Source organism: Seriola dumerili, unplaced genomic scaffold (genome assembly GCF_002260705.1).
Source record: "Seriola dumerili isolate Sdu_G_001 unplaced genomic scaffold, Sdu_1.0 BDQW01000226.1, whole genome shotgun sequence".
Lineage (NCBI taxonomy): Eukaryota > Metazoa > Chordata > Actinopteri > Carangiformes > Carangidae > Seriola > Seriola dumerili.
In genome coordinates this window covers 1,328,097-1,352,408 of record NW_019174481.1, presented here as the reverse complement: position 1 = coordinate 1,352,408, position 24,312 = coordinate 1,328,097, and the positions used below count along the sequence as shown (strand labels likewise).

Here is a 24,312-nt window from a genome sequence, read left to right as displayed (position 1 = left end):
TATAACATATCTTAAGTAAGTATATGTATAACTAATATTATACAAATATACTGCATGTGTGTACATGTACATGTAAAAGTGATATGTAGCATATGATTTCCTATTGTTGTATTACTTTAACTTCTAAAATCTGAATACGTCTTCCACTACTGCTAAGTTGTGGTGTTTTTATATGACCCGGACTTAACTATAGAGCACTATAGATTCTAATATAATACATTATGATAAAAAAACAGTGTAATATATAATATAACTTACAATAAATTATGTAAAATGCCACAGCATTCCACCAATCTATGTTTTATTGTCAGTATTTTTGTTATCTACAGAGCTATACTGCCAAATATCCGTTGACAACAACAGTGACAGTGCGGTAGGCCCGTCAAGGTGGCAGGGGTTCCCCTGAGAGATTTACCCCCCCTGAAAACATGTCACTAGCAGCTCTGAACCAATAAATAAGTATAATTCCTGGAATGACTCAGGGACCCTGTCCAGCTCATGGCTCAGTTCGAAGGTGCCCCTGCTGTATAGGTGCACAGGTCAGTGGTGAAGTGACTCCCAGTTCCTGGTCTAAAAACAGGCCCACCTATATTTTTAAGCCTTAAAGACTGACCTGGAGACCAACTCTCCTGTTGCCCCAGATACCTCAGGAAACAGGATCTTTGGCAGGAGATGAAAGGTTCAGGGTGAGAGAGAGAGAGAGGGAGAGAGGGTGTTGGATTGATGTTGATGTTACTGGATACCCCTGCTCACACATCCTATCCCTGTCAGGTAAATTCACAGGAGTTGACCCTGAGATGATAGCAGTCAGATGATCAGTATAACACCTCATTATATCCTATAACAGATTTAGTTTCACTGGAAATCTAAAGAAACACACACTTCAAAGCAGAATTTAAATTGCATATAAGCCTACTTTAGTTTTTTTTTCCATTATAGTGACTGTACTACTATTACTTTCTCCCTGACATAACTGTAGAGTCCAGAGATGAAGTTCTAAGATCAATTCAGGTGTAATATCCATCCATACACCATCAGTAGATATCCAGTGAATACCAACTGGACCCAAACGCAGAGAACCAGTGATCATGTTGCTACTGCCACCTAGTGGCAATCGAGTTCACTACAACATAATATGTCAACTAGACCTCATCTCCGGAGGCCTGACCATAATGAAAAGGGCAAATACTGAATAAATCGATAAGATTTGACTGTCTTTGGCAGGTGGACGGATAGGGATGGGGGTGGGGTGGGGGCACGGAGCTTTCCCTGTTATGTCCTCGATGTATAGTGTGTCGGATTTCTGTTCAACCTCTCAGCGAAGGGCCCAGAGGAGCAAATTAGATCTCTCCTCATAGATCATTTCAGGATAGCAGATATCAGCCAGTGGAGGAGAGACACTTGTTATTATCTGGCACACATGTTGTCCTGAGAGAGGATAAGACAGAATGACAGCGTCCTGTCCGCATGACCGCTTCCACCAGCCTCGGCCTGCAGTGACAATCTGGGACCAAGCATCGCACTTTTGAGTCCAGTCAACGCAAACCCTCCCAGGCTTTATGTTTCCAAACGTGGGCCGATAATGTCAGTGTCATAAAGGATGCAGCTCAACGCAGCAATTTCTTTTGATATGCACAAAGCAAAGTGACATAACATGATGCCTACGTGGAGCTATAGACTGCCATATATGAAATGGAAGTGAATGAAATTTACGACAGCTGGTTTCTGCTCCTACTGCAGGGATCTGAAGGAGCGCATCCACCTCCTCTGTTGCAGCGATGCGCAGCCGTGCCGCATGACTCACAACGGCAGAAATGGCACGGATGTAAACAGGGGGCGGGCTCAGGTAGGCCTAACCTGTACCTGCTCAGCCAATGGGACGCCGCGTTTCTCTGACGCGTCTCTGATCCCGCGGATCTCATTGGTCCCGCGGCGCGTCAATACGGCGAAGGAGCGAGGCGCAGCTTCGCAATTACACCGCGGAAAGGAGAAGAGGGGGGAAAAATGATTAATCTGTCAAAGGCGAATTTGTGTTCGAGATGAGACCGCTCTGACATTCAGCCGACCGTAACGAAGCTAGCAGGCGAACACAATTAATACGCAGGGGGGGTTTGGGATCGAGCCGATGCACCGCCGTAGCAGGTGATGCTTGTATAACCGTCCGGGGTCTTGTCACTTGTCTTTGCTGCCTGATCTGCGCGTCGTTTCAGCACTGGACAGCGACCGGGACCATCGGACACTGAAAACACCGAGGGAATCCTGAGGCGGGGTAGGATGGCACCGACACGATAACACAATCTGGGATTATCACAGCGCTGTATTCTCAGTGTACACTGTTTCTATCGTATATCGACGTGTGTCTATTTGAGGTGAATGGTGCTTTGTTTTGCGTTTAATAAGGGTAATTCGTGTTTGGTTTGGGGAGCCCTGGGCGCACGGGTTTGTTCGATGTGACGAGGCTTCACGGAGCCTATGGAGCTCCACACACCAAATGCCCTTGAAACTATAGGCTTCGTGAGGCTCGACGTGTGTGTGTGTGTGTGTGTGTGTGTTCGTGTGTGTGTGTTCGAGTGTGTGAGTGAGTGAGAGAGAGAGGGAGAGAAAGAGAGAGAGAGGGGTTATGGTGGTGGTGGTAAGCAACTGCGCAATTGTCTGTCCCTGTCTGTTCATATCTCTCTTTCCTGCACCTCTCCCCCCCTCTCTCTCTGTTGCTCTCTCGGTCCCTCTCTCTCTCCTCTGCTTCCACAGTCGGTCCGACCCTCGCTTGGCTCGGGGCAATGCGCGGCTAGATGACTTCACTACATCAACAAGCACCGCGGTATCCTGGACTAATATAGCAGCGGCACAACTCCCCTCCCCTCCCCAACTCCTCTCTCTCTCTCTCTCTCTATCTCTCTCTCTGTCTATCTCTCCATTCGCTGATCCCGAGTCCCTCCGTCTAAAGGCACCATGGGAAACCGTGGCATGGAGGAGCTGATCCCGCTGGTCAACAAGCTGCAGGATGCCTTTAGCTCCATCGGCCAGGCCTGCAACCTGGACCTGCCGCAGATCGCAGTGGTCGGCGGCCAGAGCGCAGGAAAGAGCTCCGTGCTGGAGAACTTTGTAGGCAGGTAAAATTGACCACCAGAAATAGGATAATCCCTTCTCCTGTTAACCTTGAGCGTGACATAAGAGGCCTATGGAGCCAATCTCTCCGTGAAGAGTTCAAACCATCTCTCCCCAGCATTAAGTCACTGCTGTTGCACCTTGTGATGAGCAGAGACCTTCAGTTGTGTTTTGTGCAGTGTGTATTTTTAAACACACAACACTGTCTGGTGGCTACTGACAGAGGAGGGCAGCGGTATTTGGGTTAAGGCTGCACCGTGGGGATTTCAGTCCAATCAGCACCGACTGCAGTCAGGCTCCTTCACAGTCCTAGAAATATCCCAGCATCGTTTCAAAGGCATCCATATGTGCTGTTATAAAAAAAAAAAAAAAAATGTGTTGTATAAAATGCAGACTGCACAGACGCATGTCTGCATGTAACCATTTTAAACCACATCATCCTACTGTACATGCAGCAGTGTTAGCTCCCACTCCTGAAAACACACATGAATATTGAATAAATAAATCATGAGCAGCTGCATTTGAATGTTTTTTTTTTTTTTTTCAAGATAAGGATTAAGCCTTTTCCAAATGTGAAGTTTTTAAATTGATCAGAAGAAGCTTATTCAGGTTCCACAATGACTACCCAAGTGCTACTGTATGTTCTGTTCTCGTCTGCTGCAAAAACTTTATTTTTATGCTTGATAATATGATGTTTGAGTTTCTTCATGTTGTTTTACAGTACTGCATTTTAAAGACTTGACCTTTTTAAACAAGGGCTTTTAAATGAGGGCTTTTAAATGAGGGCTAATTATAATGGCCTTCAGTTTTCTTAGAAAAAGGAAAAGTCCTAATCACTTTCTCAGGATTTGGAAGTATTCAGACTGATTCATTTGTTTCCACATTTCTTTTGCTGCATAGTTTCTGTCAAATGATATGACAAGTTAAACGGCTGTGTACATTGCTGTGTGTGGTTCCAGAGAGATCTTTCTAACTGAGAAAGTAAATCTGATGATGTCATCGAGGTTAGATTTCAAATTTTGACAAAGTGGTTGGAGTTTGAAAGATAAGGATATTTAACATTGAAGGTCTTGAAAAGATGCTAGTAAGTTGCATTATGGGGATTGTAGGATCCAGAGTTTTTGGAGCTTAGCCCACTGTAAAGACTTGTGGAAGTGCAATACTAAATCAAATATACAGTTGTACGCCGTTAGCCAGACTGTCTTCTGACATACACGTGCACAGTTCCAGATGGATGCATTGAATTTGTCCTCTTCCGTCCCTCATTGAGAGTCATGATGCTGAGTAATGGTCCATCTGTCCAGCGCAGGCTCTGCAGCGCGCTGAATGTACAAATAGCAAGCTTGTCTTTTTTGAAGTCAACGCACTTGAGGGAGTTTCCGAGGGTCGATATGTGTTAATAAGGTTTCCTAGAACTGACCTGTAGCATAGGAGGTAGCGGTGATGGTTGTCAGGTGTGTGGCGTGCCTGCGAGTGCATGCGCAAACGCACATTAGTGGACACACATTGACACGCACACACTGAGTCTGTGTGTGGAACGCTCCAGGAAATGGTGAAGTCATCGTTTTAAATGAGAGCGCTCCCTGTCAACGAGGCATTTTTGACCTGTTGTTTATCGGGTCACATTGTCCTGTACTGATGGAGCACTCGGTCGCAGTAGCGGCAGCGGCTGAAAGCTACAGCTGCTGTGTTTTAAAATGACCTGTTCTGCTCAAAGTGTGCTGAACTGGCTTGCAGCATCTTAGATAAATTACAATGAAAGCTCTACAGTGGCTGACATGCCATCATATAGAGTGTAATTATAAGAAATTTCCCCCTCAAGAGTTCATTCAAGCCTTAAGATGTCATGATATCATTACGCCACCTATAGCCTGGTCTATACTCTTTGATAAATGTTTACATTGGCTGTGGTTTGATATAATGAGATTTGATTGGCGGTCTTTCCTCAGGGACTTTCTACCCCGTGGATCTGGTATTGTCACCCGCAGGCCCCTGGTTCTGCAGCTTATCAGCGCCACTGCAGGTGGGCGCACACACATTTACACGCCCACACATACTAGCATGCACACATTCACACATATACACACAAATTCAGCCTCCCCCCTCATTCCTCTTTAAATGGTACTATTTTTTTTTTCCTTGGCTGTTTTCCCTATCACACTGCCATTATTTTCCGCATGCAGCACAGCCACCACTAATCTCCGTTATATATATTCTACATTTTCATCCCCTCAGAATGGGCTGAATTCCTCCACTGCAAAGGGAAAAAGTTCACAGACTTCGATGAGGTTCGCCAGGAGATCGAGGCGGAGACGGACCGTGTCACAGGGGCCAACAAAGGCATATCCCCCGTACCCATCAACCTGCGGGTTTACTCCCCTCACGGTGCGAAAGCAGTAACTCAGCTTCCTTCCTTTCACTGCCAAGTAACACCATGCAATAGCACTTCTGAATCAAAGTAGACTGTGACAAGCAATGAGTCAGCATACTCTTGCTCTCTGCATGAATGTCTGGAAGAAAATCTTTGTAAAAACGGGGTCATTTGATGCAAAGAATATGGTTTTGTTAGCGAAATGATTATGTATGAATTAATGACTATATTTTTGAGGAGTTAAAAGGAGACAGCTAAACAGACACTTTAAAGGCTTTGTGTTAACATGGCTTAACATAATCTTTGTTCAAATATGCTCTACTGACTTCTATTTTTTGTATTATAAAAGTGAATGTTGTCCTTTCTAGTCAGAACCTTGAAATTAAGTGAATGTTAAATAGAAAAATTTCTACCACCTGTGATCCCCTGCCAGTTGTTCCATTCAGAATACCATTGATAATGTGAATTGTTTGAAATTAGCTAAAAGCTATTAGCTTAATTAAAAAAAAAAAACTTTCTGGTTTAAAACTCATAGCATGTACAGTAAACATCCAAAATCATTGCAATTACATATTGAAATCTTGAGATACAGATGACTGCTTAATTGACAATTAATAACAAGGCCTAAAATGCTTTAATAAGAACATTTTCATCTTTAATTAGTATTCAAATGAAAGTTGCTCCCCCATTGTTGCCATTGGAGTAAGCTGTATTTTCCACATCAGGTTTAGGTTCAAGGTCCTATTGCTGAAACACTCACGAAGCAGATGCTATGGCACAGGCTACATACTGTATGCACAATTAAGAATTTGTTCTCTAGTTCCCTCGTGATTCCCAAAACATTTGCAGCAGTCTCTGGGGCCAGTTGCACCAGCTGTTGTAGCTAAGTGAACATTAACATTAAAATAAATTTCATGACACAAACAATTTTTTTTTTTTTTACGGAGGCTAGTTGTTGCCAAATATTTACACCAACAAACTTCCAGGTGTACCTGTTACGTAGCCTAGCTAATGGAACCAACTGAACAAAACTAGCTTGCTAATGCAGTATATAGTTACTTAACCTGTTTAAAGGAGCTATTTGTGCGCTTTGCTATTGCTACAAAGCCAACGTTAGCATTAACAGCTGTACACTTACTAGTCTAGAAGAATTGCTGTGAGGCCAAAATTAAACTTAACTTCTCTTAACTCGCCAAGAGCTGTCTCCACGGGTGGAGAGCAACCAATGATATCTCTGGTCTCTATCATGTCTTTTCATCCACTAAAGTTAGCATGCTAACCAGCTAGCTCATGTTCTGATAGTGTAGCCTCCAATCTGCCTGAATCTGGAGACGAAGCACTGCTCAAGCTATTTACTGCTCTTTATGTTACAGTGACTTCCTGTTAACATTTTATCATTGCTTTTGACTTAAGAACAACTATTTTACACAATAACATTACTAAAGTCTACACTAACTAAGATATTCTTCATGTTGTAATAATGCTGCACCTTTAATAGAAAATGACTAGTCTGAAACTAGCTAGTACGCTAGTTACTAATAATTTAGGAGGGGCTTCACACACCAACTTAGTAATGGACAAATAGCTGGTCCAACCCAATCCTGATTCCATGATCAGATTATTCAAGTTTAAAGATTAGCTAGTATTTGGATATTTATATGTATATTTTTTTCTATAACTACAGTTCTCATTGTCAGGCTGAGAAATATGGCCAATAGTTTATAGTGCTTCTATTTTTTCCAACTGTGTTATGTTGTGTAATGTGTTGTCTACACCCCTTTGACTAGCAATAGGACACAGACATGTCACACAGGTATGGCCAGTTCTTATATTGTATATTTCTCTGATTGTGCAGTGCTGAACCTGACTCTCATCGATCTACCGGGGATCACCAAGGTGCCAGTCGGAGACCAGCCTGCAGACATCGAGCAGCAGATCAGGGACATGATCATGCAGTTCATCACCAGAGAGAGCTGCTTGATCCTCGCCGTCACTCCAGCCAACACTGACCTGGCCAACTCTGATGCCCTGAAACTGTCAAAAGATGTTGATCCACAGGGTAAGGAATGGGTGTGGGTGTAAGGAAGGGATATTGGGGGTAATGGGCCCTGTAGGAGGGATATAGAAAGAAGAATATAAGGAAATAAAGCAGGAGAAGGGTTGCCTTGTGGTTATTAGGGCGTCTTCAACATGACACAGAGTCTCTATCAGCTGCAGGGATGATGCTCAGCGTCTGACCTTGTGTGCTGACCTCTCTGAATGTGGAAGCAGAATTTCCCCACAGGGATCGATCAAGTGTCACATTATTATTAGATACAAGGGGCTGAGAGAAGGGGGAAATTGAGGATGAGGACGGCATGAATCAAAAGATAAAGTAGGAAAGGAAAGATAGGAAGAAGAAAAGAGACACAGAGGGTGAGGTTAGGAAAAACGAGACTCTGGAAGAGGGATGATGAGAGAGGGTTAGGAAGGAGAGAGGAATCAACTTAATTTAATGGCCAAGAGTTTGAGCTTCAGACAGGAGAGGAGGACACAGGAGAGAAGAGGAGGATGAATTAGCTAGGAAGAGGAGGAGGAGGAGGACTTGGACAAAGTAACCTTGTAGGAGGGATGAATTATATCAAGGAGAGTGAGGTGGAGGAATATAGGAGGGAGCAGAGAGAGAAAGGATGCCAACGGCCAAAGCTGCTTGGAAAGGATGAAGTGGTAGAAATGGAAATGACTTGGAGTAAAGAAGAAGAAAGATTTAGGGTAAAATAGAAGGAATTAAAAAAAAAAAGAAGAGCTGGATGCAAAGCTGGATTAGACTCGCAGGAGCCCCAAAATTCCCAGGCTTGGAGTGTGGTAATTGGATTAAATGCAAATAAATTTACGTTGAATCAAGTTACAACAAATCAGCACACAGTAAAAATGGGTCATATGACCCTTTGTCATGGTCATACTGTATGTCATATTCCAGTTTAGGAGTAGGCCTACTGGTTGGTTTCTGGGTCTGTAGTAAAACTGTAATGAAGCTGGTCTGCTATGTGCACTAATGGAGAATGGATGGAGAAATGTGAAAGTTTCAGGCTCTGGGTTTGTTTAGTTGCATTAGTATAAGGAAGAGTATTGTCATATGCTGCAGATGTGGCTACATGGTGTTTTCCCCTAAATGCTCAATGTGAGGGTACAACCCAATTTTGCACCACACAGTATTCAGGGCTGCAATAACTGTTTTCATCAAATATATAATTTGAAAAATGTGCGTCACAGTTTCCTAGAGCCCAAGATGACATGTTCAAATCGCCCATTTGGGCTGATCATAGGTCCAAATCCCAGACATGTTCAATTTACAAGAAAATTAGATAATACTCACATGTAAGAAGCTTGTACCAGTAAATGTTTGAGGTTTTCTGCTTAAAAAGGTCAGCGAAACGATTCGACTGTGACAACACCTTCACACTTCCAAAAAGCATTTTCTAAATTCCCACTACACCCTTCCTGATTCTTTTTCACCGCTTTTCTAGGACTGAGGACAATTGGAGTGATCACCAAACTGGATTTGATGGATGAGGGCACAGATGCCCGAGATGTACTGGAGAACAAGCTGCTGCCGCTGCGAAGAGGTGTGTGTGTGTTTGTGTGTGTGTGTATGTGTGTGTGTTACATAGTGACAAAGTGCCAGATTATCTTTGGCTCTTGTAGTTTGTCTTTCTTTTCCAACACTTCACTCTTGATTTCTCTCTAAATCCCCTCTTGTTTTACCCTCTTTCCCCTCCACTCTTTGTTTTTTCTGCCTATCGTTCTCATTCATTATTTCTCTCAATGTGTGTCCTTGTTTACTGATTCCCAGGTTACATTGGAGTGGTGAATCGCAGCCAGAAGGACATTGATGGGAAGAAAGACATCAAGGCAGCTTTGGAGGCCGAGAGGAAGTTCTTCTTTTCGCACGCATCTTACAGGCACATGGCTGAAAAAATGGGTACCCCACGCTTGCAGAGAGTACTCAACGAGGTGACCACTGATTTATTCCCAGTGCTTTCCCACTGTGCATTTTACATAATTAATAAGAGAGCGGCCTACTTTTCGTTTTCACTCCCATTGTAACGCACATCAGTGTGGGTGATACAAGACTGTCAGTAGGTGTAAAACGCACTCGCTCTTTCTAGTTCAGCTCCTAATAATTAATAATTTCACTCCACATTTTATCTGCATTGCTATCGTATGAATGACGTGTCCTCTGAGATTACAGTGAAATATACACTCTTGACTATTAAACTGGCTGTACAGCAAAAATGCCAGTAACATAATCTACTTATTGACAGTCCTGTGCGATGATAACATGTTTCATTTTGCTGGCTTTGTGTCTCCATAGCAACTGACCAACCACATCCGGGACACCCTGCCAGCTTTCCGTAGCAAGCTGCAGTCCCAGCTGTTGGCTCTGGACAAGGAGGCCGAGGAATACCGGGGATACCGACCTGATGACCCGTCTCGTAAAACCAAGCAGCTGTTACAGTCAGTACCCAATTTTTCTCACAGCAAAAGCATTTACATTAGATTTAGTGCACATAAAATACGAATGTCTTTCTTTCTCCCCTCATTCCCTTGCTTATCAGCTTATATTTTAAGATGTTGGAAGGAATTTGCCAGTTTTATTTCATTGTTTTCATGGTCGTTGTGTTTCAGGATGGTGCAGCAGTTCTCTGTGGATTTTGAGAAGAGGATTGAGGGCTCAGGAGACCAGGTGGACACAGTGGAGCTGTCTGGTGGAGCGAAAATCAACCGCATCTTCCACGAGCGTTTCCCATTTGAACTGGTCAAGGTGATAATTCCACATAAAAGAAGGTGGCACTGCAAAAAAACAAGTGAAAAAAAATCTTGGGTGCAATTATTTGGCCAGTTTCAAGTACACACGTGTTTTTTTTGTAAATCTGGCCATAGCCATAGATTTCGTCCCATCAACACTCCCTCAGAAAAAAAAATAAAATCCCTTTCACTATTAGGATTTTTTTTCCATGTTTAATTTATTCAGCTGTTTCCCAAGATGAAGATTTATTTACTTTAAGTAGTCGAACAGACCCATTCTGTACTGCAATTCCTTAACCTCCTCCCAGGGTTGTTAAAACAGCTCTAAGTCGTCTGACAAGACAGACGTCAAAATGGAGACACAGAGGAAACTGCACATGTTAAAGATATGTTGAAAAATATTGAAGTTTTTGGCTGAATACAAGAATAACTAACTCTCTAAGACACTTTCTTTCCGCCTATTTCCTCCTTTGTTTTCTTTGTTCTTTGTCCCGATTCCTCTCATCTCCTCAAACATATAATGCTCTATGGTTTTCTCTCTATTGTGATTTTCTTTTGAATGATCCCTGAATAGCTTCACTTTTATCAATGTCTGTTCAAACTCATAGTACAAATACAGCTTTTCACACAATAGTCTCACTCTTCATCTTGTAATTCTTCTTTTTGTCTTTGTCGTGCTTTCTCTCACACTGTCTCTCATCTTTTACATACTTTCTTTTCCGTATCCACCAATGAAAATCCTCCTCTCTGTTCCCCTCAGATGGAGTGCGATGAGAAAGAGATGCGTCGTGAGATCAGTTATGCCATCAAGAACATCCATGGTATCAGGTAGGAATTTGTCTACCAGACTAAAATAAGGGAGTTTCTTATTCCCAACAGCCCTTGTGGTGTCCCGCAGCCACATTCCCGACTGGTTGAGCATTTTTCAACAGTTTTTCCTTAACACACACACAAAGTCCACCAAATATTTAACTTATTAGTGATCACCACACTTTACTTTCTGCCTTTTAGCATTAAACAGATATAAATGCAAGTATTTACAGCCCGTGACCAGATCCACACGTATGATAACCATCGTACAGAAAAACAAAATAAAAACGGCCAACAGCCTAAGAATACATGCTTTGGTCTGGATGGGAATTCCAGAGGGAAGTCCAGTCCAACCTCGCTGTGTGTTTCTATATTGATTCAGCAGTGGTTCGCCACCATGACCAAGGAAATTGCCACCCAAGTGAGAGAGAGGCTGACATTTAAAGAAACACCACATTTAAGCCTCATTTCCCTCCAAAAACAATAGCTGGTCCAATATGTATTATCATCTATAAATGTGTTGGTAATGACACCTTTATTGTTGCAACCACATGTACAGTCTATGGTTACAACATGTAGAACAAAAACACAGGGAGACAAGCTTCAACAACAAAGTGCATGTCAACACTTTTCATCACTGTTGCACCTTTTATCTCTTTTTCTCCTGGTGGGCTTCAGGACTGGGCTTTTCACCCCCGACATGGCGTTTGAGGCCATTGTGAAGAAGCAGGTCATAAAGCTGAAACAGCCCTGTGTGAAGTGTGTGGACATGGTCATCCAGGAACTGATCAACACTGTGCGCCAGTGCTCCAACAAGGTGAATGTGATCATGTGATTCATGGGAAAGTGGAAGGTTGAAGAGAAGGAGGATGGATGAGTTCACTGTTAAAAGATGTTGTTTTACGATTTGTTTTTTATTATTGGTAATTTTTTCGTTCGTTCGTGAAGAATGAGTGATAAACTGTGTGACATGTTTTCAGCTGGAATGCTTTCCGATGCTGCGTGAGGAAACTGAGAGAATCGTGACTTCTCATATCCGAGACAGAGAGAGTCGAGCCAAGGACCAGGTGATACTCATTACTTTGTGATTATGGTCATGTACATTTAAGGAAACGTTTGTGACATGTTTACTCACAAACACTCACCAAGCCAACTTCAGTAGCAGCAACTAGCAGATGGAAGCAGGGTAAAGCAGCTAGCGTGGCTCTGCCCAAAGATAATAAAATTCACCTACCAGCTCATCTAAAGGACACCAATTAACATTTTATACCTTGTTTGTTTAAAGCAAAAAAAAAAACATGGTTTAGCTAGTTTTTTACCTGCCTCTTTATGCTAATAAGCTAACCGGCTGCTGACTCATGAGAGTGGTATCAGTCTTCTCATCTCACGCTCAGCAACAAAGCAAAGAAGTGTTTTTCCCAAAATGTCAAACTAACCCTTTAAGAATGAGTTACGCTCATATCATAATAAATACCTTGTGTGTCGTTCCAGGTTCTGCTGCTGATCGATATCCAGCTCTCTTACATCAACACTAACCATGAGGACTTCATTGGCTTTGCTAAGTACAGACACATCTATTGAATTATTTATTACTAAACATGTCAGGCTAGTGAAAAGAAATGTTTGGAAGATTTCCTTAGACCCTTGTGATGTTTTTCTCTTCCTCCTTTCTCTATGTTCACCTTGTTCTCTTCATCATCCTTTCTTTCCTACCGTCTCTGTTTTGTTGTTTCTCCACCGCAGTGCGCAGCAGAGGAGCAGTCAGACTAATAAGAGCCAGAGTTCAGCAGGAAATCAGGTGAGCGTTTGTCATGTCTTGTGTGTCACACACAAATAGCAGAGTGCAAGGTCAAGGGAGTTCTGCACACCCACACAGCGACAGGACGGCTTCTGCAGAGAGAATACAAAGAGAGAGATGCTGAGATGAAAGAGAGCTGAGATACTCTCTTTCATTTGAATTAATATTTTACATTGCACAAATTTTATGTTGTATACATTTTCTGCCTTATGTTCTGTTTTAGATTTTACTATTATTAATTTCAATTTTAGTCATGCATGCTGTATTATGTTTAGTGGGGCACCAGTTGCGTACAGTGGTTTGCTTGCTTCTTTGGTTTTATGATTTTATCTCAGTAAAAGAATCACTTTGGGTTCTATTACTTTATGCCACCATCATCACTGGTGTTGTTGTTGAGACATTTCCCTTTGTTTGAACCCCTCCTGTGTCATCAAGGTGCCACTTTGCATTTCATCCCCATCCCTTAGTGAGAATCTCAGCTGCCCTCTTATGGGTGTCTGTTGGTGAGTATTGCTCATTGTGGGTTATGGTTTGCAATGTCATTTGTGCCTGCAGTAACACTTCTGCCCATTGTGTGGTGCTCTCCAGCACCGCTGCAAAAAGAAGCTGTCATTTTCTCGCTTTCCACTCTTGACAGGTCAAGGATGGCAAATTGGCTGTGTAGGCTACTGCTGGGCAGAGACATTTTCTTTAAGACAAGCTGCACTAGAAAAGTTACCATTTTTTTTTGTGCCGCAGGGTGTCTAAAACCCCCACATTCCTTCCTGTTGCAGGCCTCCTCTCCTCCCGCATCAGGCCTGATTGTAAGACTTTACTGTCTAACCATTTATTCTCTAACACCCCCTCCACCCACCAAGGCCTGCAGACTACAAGGGGTTGCCAACTAGACAAACAGAAATGAAAAATTTACTTGGTTTGGCAGCTAAAATACCTTTTTATCTCTAACATTAAAAGAGTTAGAAGAATGCATTCTTTTAATATCCTGTCATGGATCCAGCCACAAAAAACAGCTCTCTCATTTGTGCCTATGACAGAAAGGCTATGTAATGATTTGGGTAACCTCCTTAGTGAGTCTTAGGCGGTGCAAGACTGACAGTAATCTAACCGAATAATCACTTGGCACTGTGCCCACAGGCCTGTTTATGTAGGTCTTGTAGGGTTAATACACCTAACACGGCAGACACACACAGGCTGTATTGTGTGCTTGAAGCACTTAACTCAGTGGTCACTTAACAAGCTAACACGGGTCTCTGCTTGTTGCATTGTGAACACAGTTCCTTGAATGCACTGACACAGTCACACACTAGGCTCTGAATGAGTCACGAAGACACAATGACACACCTAACCTGACCTTCACACACATTTCATTCCAATTCATTGCATTGATGATTTGCACAGATTATTTTGGGCTAGTGTTAGCCACAATGTGTTTTACAGATTTGTTGTTTGAGAGGCGGGTGAGTCGTTTTTTAAATCAGAATCTTTACAGTTAAAGACCTCCTGTCATCCGTTTGTTTTCTTTTATTCTGGGGTGTATAATTTTTTATTTTAATCTTCTTTTTCTTTTCGGCATCACAGCTATTTCTGACTTTCTGACTTTCCCCTACCCTCAGGTCATCCGCAAAGGCTGGCTGACCATCAACAACATCAGCATCATGAAGGGAGGAGCTAAGGAGTACTGGTTTGTGCTGACTGCTGAGAGCCTCTCCTGGTTCAAAGATGATGAGGTGAGTTTAAAGTAGCTAAGATCAATACATTGTATGTGAACAGTGGACCAGTGATTCTGTGTGAAGTGAAAGAGGTTGCTCGTAGTTAGAAACCCACAGATGATTCACTCGAGTCTGCAGGTCCCTGTTTTAGCATCTTTCAGTGTGTTGTTAGAGACTTTAGCAGAGCCACATATTTCCCTCTGGGGCTGTGATCTTGTTCTCTTTTCCTTTTTTGCTTTTTCAAGTAGCTTAATTAATATTTAGAGACGTTAACTACCAACTTAATACATACCAGTGGTGGATAAATGACACAGATCTCTTTGAATTTGAGAATTGTATAATTTTTATTTCCGTTAACACTGATAATATAAAATACAGACCGACGACAGCATGCTGGTTTTGTAGGAAAGCACACCATTTGCTCCCACTTCTCTGCAGTGACAGGATGCAGCATTTGGTCCATCCTGCTGGCTCTTTTTGGCGGGCTGATGTCTGTCTGCCTGTCTGTGCCTGCTGTACAGGTTGGAGGATATTCTGCACAGCAAGTGTAGATAGGCAGACACACTGCAGCTCCTTCGGCCAGTCGGTGTTGTTGCTGCTTTGCTGTTTGTTTATCGGACCTGGTTTAGTCACTTGTCAGGGAACAGACTTCCAAGAGAGACACACAGAAGAGATTATTTTTTTTCCAACAAAGACAAATCGATCGAGGGAATAGCGTTCTCTCCAACCTTGATTATCAAATAGATTGTTAAATGTGGCTGCACTTCAGGTCAGCTAAACCCAGGGCCGGTTCATTGTACGTGAGCTTACAGTCTGTGCTGAATAGTGCATCGTCACCATAACAGAGCAGATTACTGATAAATTACGTATGTGAAGAGATTGGCCATGGTTCTGTCATTCACTCGTTCTTTCCATTCATCTTTCCTTTTGTCCTGGAGTTTCCCTTCTTTTCTCTCTTTCTTCTCTCCCCACCTCTTTCCACTGGGAGTTTAAGCATTCGCTTCTTCTTAGCAAATTTGGAACAGTCCCAGTCCCGACCAAATGTTCACTCACAGACACCCAAAATATATGAAAGCACACTCAGCCCTCAGACAGCACATGGGCCGCACAGCACTGGGTCTACAGATTGTCATTTGATACGCTAGTGTGGCAATGTAGGAAATTATAGACTCTGCTGGCTTCGCCTTGTATATTTCTGTTCTACACTCTGTGAACTTTCTATAGTCACATATGTGTGCGTGTGCACGCGCGCGGATGCACATACACACATTTGCACACCCTCCTCCCTCTCTTGGTGTGGTTGGCAGTTACTGTGGAACTGCTCGCATTCTTGGCAGGAAAATCACAAGTTTTTAATCCAAACATCGGCCTTCAATGTTTCGGCAGAGAGAAACCCCTCTATTAAATATCAATATACCCCCACCCTCCACCCACTACTCTCTTTCCAATCTTCAACTTCATATCCAGATATCACTTCATGACACTAAGTCACTGTTTGACCCGTAATGCATTGAAGAAGTTGCATTTCCACTGTGTCTCGTACTTTTCACCACAAACCAACAACACAAGACTTGAACTAAATAAACCATCACTCTTTAAACTGACTAGTCAAATGTATAACATCATATATTTACATATATTCTTTGTTTCCTGAGGGTTTTGCTGATGTATTTCTTGCACCATCTTCAAAACACTTTTCCTACCAGCTTTTTGCAGTTATTTGACACCACAGCAATCTAGTACACATCAGTATCCTTTGCCTTAAGGCTTCCAAGTCCTTCTTGGCCACCCACTGAAATAACTTCACTGGAGGTGTCTGACTGTATTTTCAAACTCCACTTGATTGATTGGCCCTTCGTTCTTTTGGCCTGTGTTTGATGCTTTGCAGCCACAGTCGCTCCTCCCCCTTCCAGTGGACCACATCTTCATCAGAGCACCAGGCTAGCAGCCTGCACACTTACTCATTCATGCTATAAATTATGTGAGCTCGCTATTTTGTGAGTTTTGGCTTTAAACCGTCAAACCATTCAGCCTCAAAATTCAGATTTTTACACCTTGGTTTTCACAGCAATTTCTCAAAATCTGCAGTTAGTGTTGAAAACTTGTGATATATGTTTATTCCAAAAAGGAGTGAAAAGGAAGTGGTGAGTGTTAGAATGCACAAAATACAGATGAATACAGATCAAATACAGATTATAAATAGATTAAAAATAGCATAGGGTGAGGAGGAAGCAACAGATGCAAAAAAACACACATCTCGGAGACCTGAAATGCCAACAGAGAGACAGAGAGAGCGACACAGAAAGACAGACTGACAGAAGAGGGTCCATGCCCAGTCTAACCAATGTGCAGACTACTGTACACCAGTATGACAATGAACAGGTAGTCTGAACACTGGGTGGACGGAGCCGGAGTTAAGAGTCAGGCCTTGTGTGCTGCTGTATTCTGCCATTCCAGATGCTTGCGGCTCTGTCGTCTGTGCCCTCCCTTCGCCCCTCTCCATTTTGGCAGCAAGGATCCTGTCTATCGAAAACCCCTCGAAATTGCGAATCGCCTCATCCGCGTTTGCCGCGTTCCCAGCTTTTTGGTGCGCGTCTCGTGGCTTGTTTATTTGTTTTGGTAGATGTTTTGAGCTCTGGGTCCCCTCGCGGTCCGTTTTGGTCACGCCGGCCATGAAGAGTATCCAGCCTTGACGTGGCATATTCGCTCAGACGACTGGGACAGACTGGCTGCACGTTCAGGGAGGGGATATTACAAAAAAGAGGGAAAGAGAGAGACGGAGGGGGGGAGTGAGTGAGTGAGGAAGGGAGAGGAAGAGAGAGGAAGAGGGAGGGGACCTGTGTGACCATATATGGGCTGTAGTGACCCCTTGGGGAATACAACACTGAAGGGTCTGCAGAGTTTCCCTGTCTTGTCTTCTTCTTCTCTCCTCATCTCCTTTAATTCTTACCTGCAACCATCTACCAGCGCTTTCCAGACCGTCAGACCAGATGTGGGCTTTCTTCTGCAAATCTTTTGCAAATCCACCTCAGTGTTTCTTCTTCGCAGTCTCTCCTCCTCCTTCACCCGCCGTCTCTTTAACTTCTCCCTCCTTCCCTGGTTCTCTGTGTGCTGCTAAGCACTACCAGATGTTGAGTTTTAACGCCAGGCTGTCATTTAATCTCTCTCTCTCGCTCTCTCTCCCCCCGTCTTCAAAAAAATCAGGCAGGAAGTGGGCCCCTCTGGAATGGAAAGAAAAAATATTGAAAAAATATAGAGGGGGAGGGATAAAAGAAAAAAGACAGAGAGAGTTAAGAAAGATGGAGGCTAGGATGGAGTGTAAAAATGAAGAGCAGACTTTCTTGAACCAAAGCATCCATCACAGGCCGTCTTTGAATCTGTCAGAGCCTTTACCTAAGACCATCAACGTTGTGTTTGAGCAGTGCATTATCGAGACCTCCGGTGCTTTCATTTATCTGCATTTTCCCCGTCTTTACAACAGGCAGAGAGTTTCCTCGGCCTGTAGCTTCCAGCTCTCCGCGGCAAAACGCACCGTGAAGAACGACTGTGTCTTGACCCACACTGTAATGACTTCCACATGTGCTCTCCTTCTCCCTTTTTCTTTCTCTGTTTCTGCTTCCCCCCCCCCCTCCACCCACTCACCCCCCTCCCCCACCTCCCACTCTCATTTCTCCCCCATTCCTCCTCCCTCCTGTCACCCCCCTACTCTTTCTGCTTACCCCCTTTCTCCCGCTTTAAAATCCTGATTTCACCTTTCTCTTACCGATATCACACACTGACGTTGTTTCCACGATAAATCAGAAAACAACAAACAGAGAGAATTGTATAATTCATAGCTCATCATCCGCTCCTTCTGTTTTCCTCATTCGCAGGAGAAGGAGAAGAAATACATGCTCCCCCTGGACAACCTGAAGGTCCGCGATGTGGAGAAGAGTTTCATGTCCAGCAAACACATATTTTGCATTTTCAATACGGAGTCAAGGTCAGCTGCAAGGCCCTGAGATTTCTCCTTTTCATTAACATTTGTAAATAGTTGAATTTGAAACTCTTGTGGCTGCAAATAAAACAAAACCTCTGATAGCGGTGGAGTTAGAGAGTCCAAGGCCTGTGTGCTTGTGCAGTGGCTGAAATGTGTTTCGGATTATGTGTTATGTACAGTATGTATGCGTGCATGTGCTATGCATGAATGTCGGCCAGAACAAACTGGAAGCATTTCCAACAGATCTACAGCTCAGTTTGTGAAGTTTGTTAGTTTTTATACGTGTAAAATATCATTTTAAAATACCAGACATTTTACAGTGAATTACTGCATGAAATTATTAAGCAATCAGAGTCACTTCAAGGTCTTGATGTTGCAATAATGGGTTGATGATAATAATAACGGGAAAACAAAGGGCTAATTACCCTGACAGGACTGTAACCTATCCATAACACGATAAAGCTGTGTAAAATGTTTAGTGTCAAGCCTGAACTTTCAGTAATTGGTGCAGGATGCCTTGTAAAAAGTTTTATGGTAACTCAGTTTCTTCATCCCATTAACAAACTCTTGGCTTGAAACCTAAAAAAGGGTTAAATAACAAAATATCTCACATGGAAGGAGGCACATAACCTAATAGACTGTCAATACTTCCAGATGTCAGTTTATCTCTTGTTGAAGACTTTTTTTTGAACAATGGGAAGTATTGTGTAGTTTCTGTTAAATCATCATTCTTTCATAGATCGAATAGATAGACGTTGTAATGTTTATTTGTTTAAATATGTGCCTCTTCTCTAGTGTTCTGTTTATATCGTCACATTTTTGTATAGGTCAGTTTCTTTACTGGCCTCCGCTCATATGTGCTCTCCCGTGTCCGTGGTGTTTAGGAATGTGTACAAGGACAATCGCACCCTGGAGCTGGCCTGTGACTCTCAGGATGATGTGGACAGCTGGAAATCTTCTCTCCTGCGTGCTGGAGTCTATCCTGAGAAGACCACCACGGTTAGCAGGCTCATTCACTCTCCTTTCAAATTCTTCCTTCAGTGCCTCATTTGCAGCTCCCTTGCTGGATCCTAACATCATTTCTTATTTAGCTGTTCCTTTTTAAACTCGGACCCGCAGAAGGCAACATTTTAACTTCATCTCTCGTGAGCTTTAAACGTGTCGGAAATTTCCACATATTTTACCGGGCAAACATGAAAAATACATTTTCCTCTTGTTTTCTAAAACATTTAAAGCAGCCTGTATTCAAATTTAATTTCCATACACATCAAACAATAAAACTGGAATGGTATTTCTCCTTTCTCCCTCTACAGGTCGAGAGTGAGACCACCACCACGTCAGATAACTTCTCCATGGACCCTCAACTGGAGCGTAAAGTGGAAACTATTCGTAACCTGGTCGATTCCTACATGGCTATCGTCAACAAGTGCATCCGGGACCTCATGCCCAAGACCATCATGCATCTCATGATCAATAATGTAAGAAAAGATGACTTAAATATTCATTTCCATGGGCGGTGAAGACAGCTTCGCTTTGGCTGTTACTGTATTCAAGTAAAGATACTACAGCTCTATTAATGATATTAATAATGACACGTGTGAGAAAAATTACTCTTCATTTTCACAAGTATGATTCATCACCCTGCACTTCCTCTCTATACCACCAGGTGAAGGACTTCATCAATGCAGAGCTACTGGCCCAGCTGTACTCTGCAGGAGACCAAAATGCCCTGATGGATGAGTCCCAGGAGCAGGCCCAGAGGAGGGATGAGGTGCTGAGGACCCACCAGGCCCTGAAGGAGGCCCTCGCCATCATTGGTGATATCTCCACCTCCACCATCACTGTTCCAATGCCTCCGCCTGTTGACACATCCTGGGTGGGAGGATCCAGTGGTGGTCGCAGGTAAAAGTGAAATTAAAATGGTTATAAACATGCAATAAAAAACAAATGCTGGTGTTATAATGTCAAAAAGACTTTCTGTTTTTATCTGTGTGCTTTCTTCCCTAAACATTATTCTGTACTTTATCCTCTCTCCTGCCCAGGTCTCCTCCACCCAGTCCCACTGCCCCTAGGAGGATGTCTTCAGGCCAGCGCCCGGCTCCCCGAGGGGCCCCGCCACCACCAAATCGCCCAGGACCCCTGGGGCCCTTCAATAACACTGCTGACAGCCCTCAGGCTCCCAGCCGCCCAAACAGGGCCCCTCCCAGCATCCCCAGGTAAATGCCCTCACACATTACCCACCGAGAAGATACAAAGCATGCTTCTTTTGTTTAAAGTGCTATTTCTCGTTGGGATTGATAAAATGCTCTATGCTTTATTTTTGTGGCAACATATATCATAGAGCTCGAGCATCAGCGAGCTCATTGATATCTAATACCAGAACAGATTAGCCTGTAAATTGTTTTGTATTTTAATATCATCGTAAACTGATCCGCCGCAACCTGACCGCGGATAAGATGGAGCAAAATGGATGGATGTAAATTGATCCATGAAGCAGAGTAAAGTACAAAGCTAATTATTTGGAGAAGGAAGTTGCTCGGCTTCTGTATTGTTGCTGACAGTCAAATGAAAAGACGCACACCACTCTCATGTCATTAAGCTAAAAGAAACCACAGCTGGGAGACAGTTAGCTTAGCTTAGCACAAGATGAGAAGACTAAAGACTCAGCTAGCCCGGCTCATTCCATACGAAACAAAATCTGCCCAGCAGCTCCTCCAAAGCTAATTTATCAACATGTTATATTTTGTTATAATCCACTTAAACAGACTCTTGACAAAGCCAGGCTAGCTGCAAGAAAATGAATAGGCGTGTTTGCTTAAAATGTCAAGCTATTCCTTTTAAGAATCTCTATAGTTTTCAGGTTTGGCGTTTATTTCGGCCGCTGGGTGTGAGAAATCGAGGGAGTTTGTACCGTTTGTGCTTGAGGAAGATGTTACACACAAACTGATGTGAAAATAGTTGATTCAAGCAAGAGGAAAAGAAATGTATTTTTCTTTCTGTATCTTATTTATAATATAAACACAGCATCTATTAAACTTGTGTAAATACTGAAGATTAATCCTCTTCTCCTCTCTTCTCTTCTCTCCTTTTCTTTTTCCTGCTCTGTGAAACTTTCCTTATGTCACTTTATTTATTCTCTCCCTTAGCCGGCGGCCCCCTCCATCTCCTACACGACAAGCCCCACCATAATCATCCAAAGGGGGGTTCCTCATGCCCTTATCTTCCTCCCTCATCCACCTCATCCCTCCTCTCTTAGCCATGGCTCTGCTGTCCTGGTCTCTCCTTAGTGCAGATACTGAAGTCTTTGACCCCTCTGACCCTCAATTTCCTGCCAGGTGACGACGTCCATATATCTATGTACAGTATGGTACTTGTCTTGTGGTGTATGTGTATGTGCGCTTGTTGCTCGCCTGTGGTCCAGGTTTGCTTAGCGGATCCACTACCCGGTATCAGTCCCTGGGACCCCCACCTCCTCAGACAAACCCCTCACCAAGTCAGCCACCACCCCCACTTGCTGCTTCTACATGAAAAAACGCTCAGCAGTCGTACTGCCCTACTCATTCCAAAATGCAGCATGGCACATGAGCTGCTTTTATTGCATGGGAGTGTGTGTATGTAGAGTGTGAGTGTGTGAGTGTGTATGTGTGTGTATGTGTGTGTGTGTGTGTATGTGTATGGGGGAGGGACTAATTTGCCTATATGTAGGCTGAGTTTGATTTAGTATTGTATTAATTTATTGTATAATGCCCTCCTACAGTAAGTGTTAATTATCAGCTTAATGTTCTCTTAGGAACAGAAGTTGTATCTTAGTATGTGTGTGTATGTACGTGTTCGTGTGCGAGTAAATTTGTGTATGTGTGTTAAGAGTGTGTGAGGACATGTGTGCATGTGCTGTCTGTCTGCACGTTTGTTGGCGTTTCAGTTGTGTTTGTTTTCATGGTCAAAGCTGTTAATGATGAATCATAAAACCCTCGGGGGTAAATTTAATGTTGGACTTTTGTGAGTTGTTCCTGTGTTGTAGTAGCAGCCGTACACACATAGCAAGGCTGAGGAGCACCTTCAGTATTCTCTATATGGAAACAGCCTCAATAATGCATTTAACCTTGTCATAGGTGTCCACCTGTGCTGTATCTATGGTCAACTTGTGACCCTTGCAGCCTTAAGCTCCGATCCAGACGCTGACTGCTGAGATGGAACTTGCAACTTGAAAAAAAAAAGAAAAAGAAATACATACATATATATATATAAATATATACGTATATGTAAACAGTTGCGACTTAATGTGGCAAAACACAAGTTCCTCCACAAATGAACAAAGAACATCCTTTACATGTTTCCATTTAGCCTTTGTCTCAGGTTTGAAACATGCAAATCCATGCACATCACAAACTACCACTCTTTCTCTTTTCTCAACTCTTCCTATCTCCTCTACTGTCTAAACCATTAAAGCCAGGCAGTCAGTCAGCATATGCATCAGAGCATAAGGTGGTATTGTCAATGTTCAAGTGCTTCTCTGTCAGTTTGTTATTGTGTATGTGGGCCCAAACTGTGTTCTGATGTATATAGGTAATGATAAGGACATACTGTACCTGTGGACTATAAAGACCTCATCAAGGATCCTAGCGCTTTAATCGTTCTCTATGTCTCTATTCACTAAATGCTCTCTTCTCTAATTTAGACTGCCTTACCGGCATGAATTACAATTCTGTATTGCCAAAGCTAAATGTAGAAGGAGAATCGGAAAGTTGAAAAAATAAAAGATTCTGCTGAAGACCAACAATGAAATGGTTCCAGTTGTGGTGAGATGGCATTGTTTAGCAGAGGGCATAATGTTAAACTGGGGAATTGCATCAGTTGTTATTTTCTGTGTCTCTGTATCGCTCCTCAATAAACTTCTTCCTCATAATGTCATATTTTGTCAGTAGCGTCTTCATTGGTTAAGCCGCTGGGATCCAATATATATTTATGCAGACCTCTCACCGGAGCGCAGCGAAAATAATATACCACTCACAAATAATATGCTAAGGCTTGCTTGGCTTTTTTTTATTAATATACACAGAAACCTCTTGGTGAGTATATTTTCTGACAAGTCAATAACTACAGTAATTTTACAGCACATTACATGATAACCTATTGTGCAAATATTACAGCAAAATGTAAGCGGTATTATCACTGTGCTCAACAGATAATTACTACTTCAAGATCACAACAAACCAACTAATCGATATTAAATCCAAACAATATGTCTTGTTGGCATTATTACCTTTTTACCCTGTAGAACAAAAAAACAGAAGAGCAGAGGTTCAACTCGAAGATGATGAATGCATGACTATAAAAGAAATGTATAATAACTGAATTTCATCTTCAAACATTTCTTATTCTTATTTATAAATCTGCTGTCTTGACTGAGATCAAATCCAGTGAAATTGATGATGGAGTTTTTTTCTTTGTATTGAATGCTGTGCAGACTGCATACTAAAGAAGACAAAGACCCCCCTTTCTTTAATACTGGGATTATTGATGAATCAAAGCACGTTATCACTGCCAGCCACATGATGGCAGCAGAGGCACAGTTGAATTTGGTGGCTAATTCACTAACTTAACCACTTGGCATACTGACATTTTGACGTATAATTCTGAGCATGATCAGAAGAAGAGGTGTCAAGTGCAATGACTAAGTTAAGGACAGGCGCCATGTTAGATGATGGACTGGTATATCTGTCTTAAATGTCCTAAGATGCAGTTTCAGTCC

At 42.7% G+C, this 24,312-nt stretch overlaps 1 protein-coding gene across 1 annotated transcript; it reads left to right on the top strand.

Moving 5' to 3' along the window:
* Positions 1-1,990: 1,990 nt before the first annotated feature.
* On the top strand, positions 1,991-23,465 carry LOC111229176 (dynamin-3-like). Its single transcript, XM_022755385.1, has 21 exons — positions 1,991-2,269; positions 2,749-3,110; positions 5,055-5,128; positions 5,341-5,490; positions 7,332-7,535; positions 8,983-9,081; positions 9,309-9,469; positions 9,831-9,973; positions 10,145-10,280; positions 11,025-11,092; positions 11,753-11,891; positions 12,055-12,141; positions 12,566-12,636; positions 12,818-12,872; positions 14,486-14,599; positions 18,454-18,563; positions 19,445-19,559; positions 19,874-20,038; positions 20,227-20,462; positions 20,603-20,776; positions 21,707-23,465. Exons 2-21 carry the CDS (start codon positions 2,950-2,952, stop codon positions 21,747-21,749), a joined length of 2,505 nt encoding a protein of 834 aa, XP_022611106.1. The 5' UTR covers positions 1,991-2,269; positions 2,749-2,949; the 3' UTR covers positions 21,750-23,465.
* Positions 23,466-24,312: the final 847 nt, after the last annotated feature.

Excerpts from the sequence above, each read along its gene's own strand:
- LOC111229176 (XM_022755385.1), top strand. The coding sequence starts at position 2,950 with ATGGGAAACCGTGGCATGGAGGAGCTGATCCCGCTGGTCAACAAGCTG. Across the intron at positions 11,093-11,752 it reads AAGAACATCCATGGTATCAG|GACTGGGCTTTTCACCCCCG; the intron begins GTAGGAATTTGT and ends GGTGGGCTTCAG. Across the intron at positions 20,463-20,602 it reads GGATCCAGTGGTGGTCGCAG|GTCTCCTCCACCCAGTCCCA; the intron begins GTAAAAGTGAAA and ends TCTCCTGCCCAG.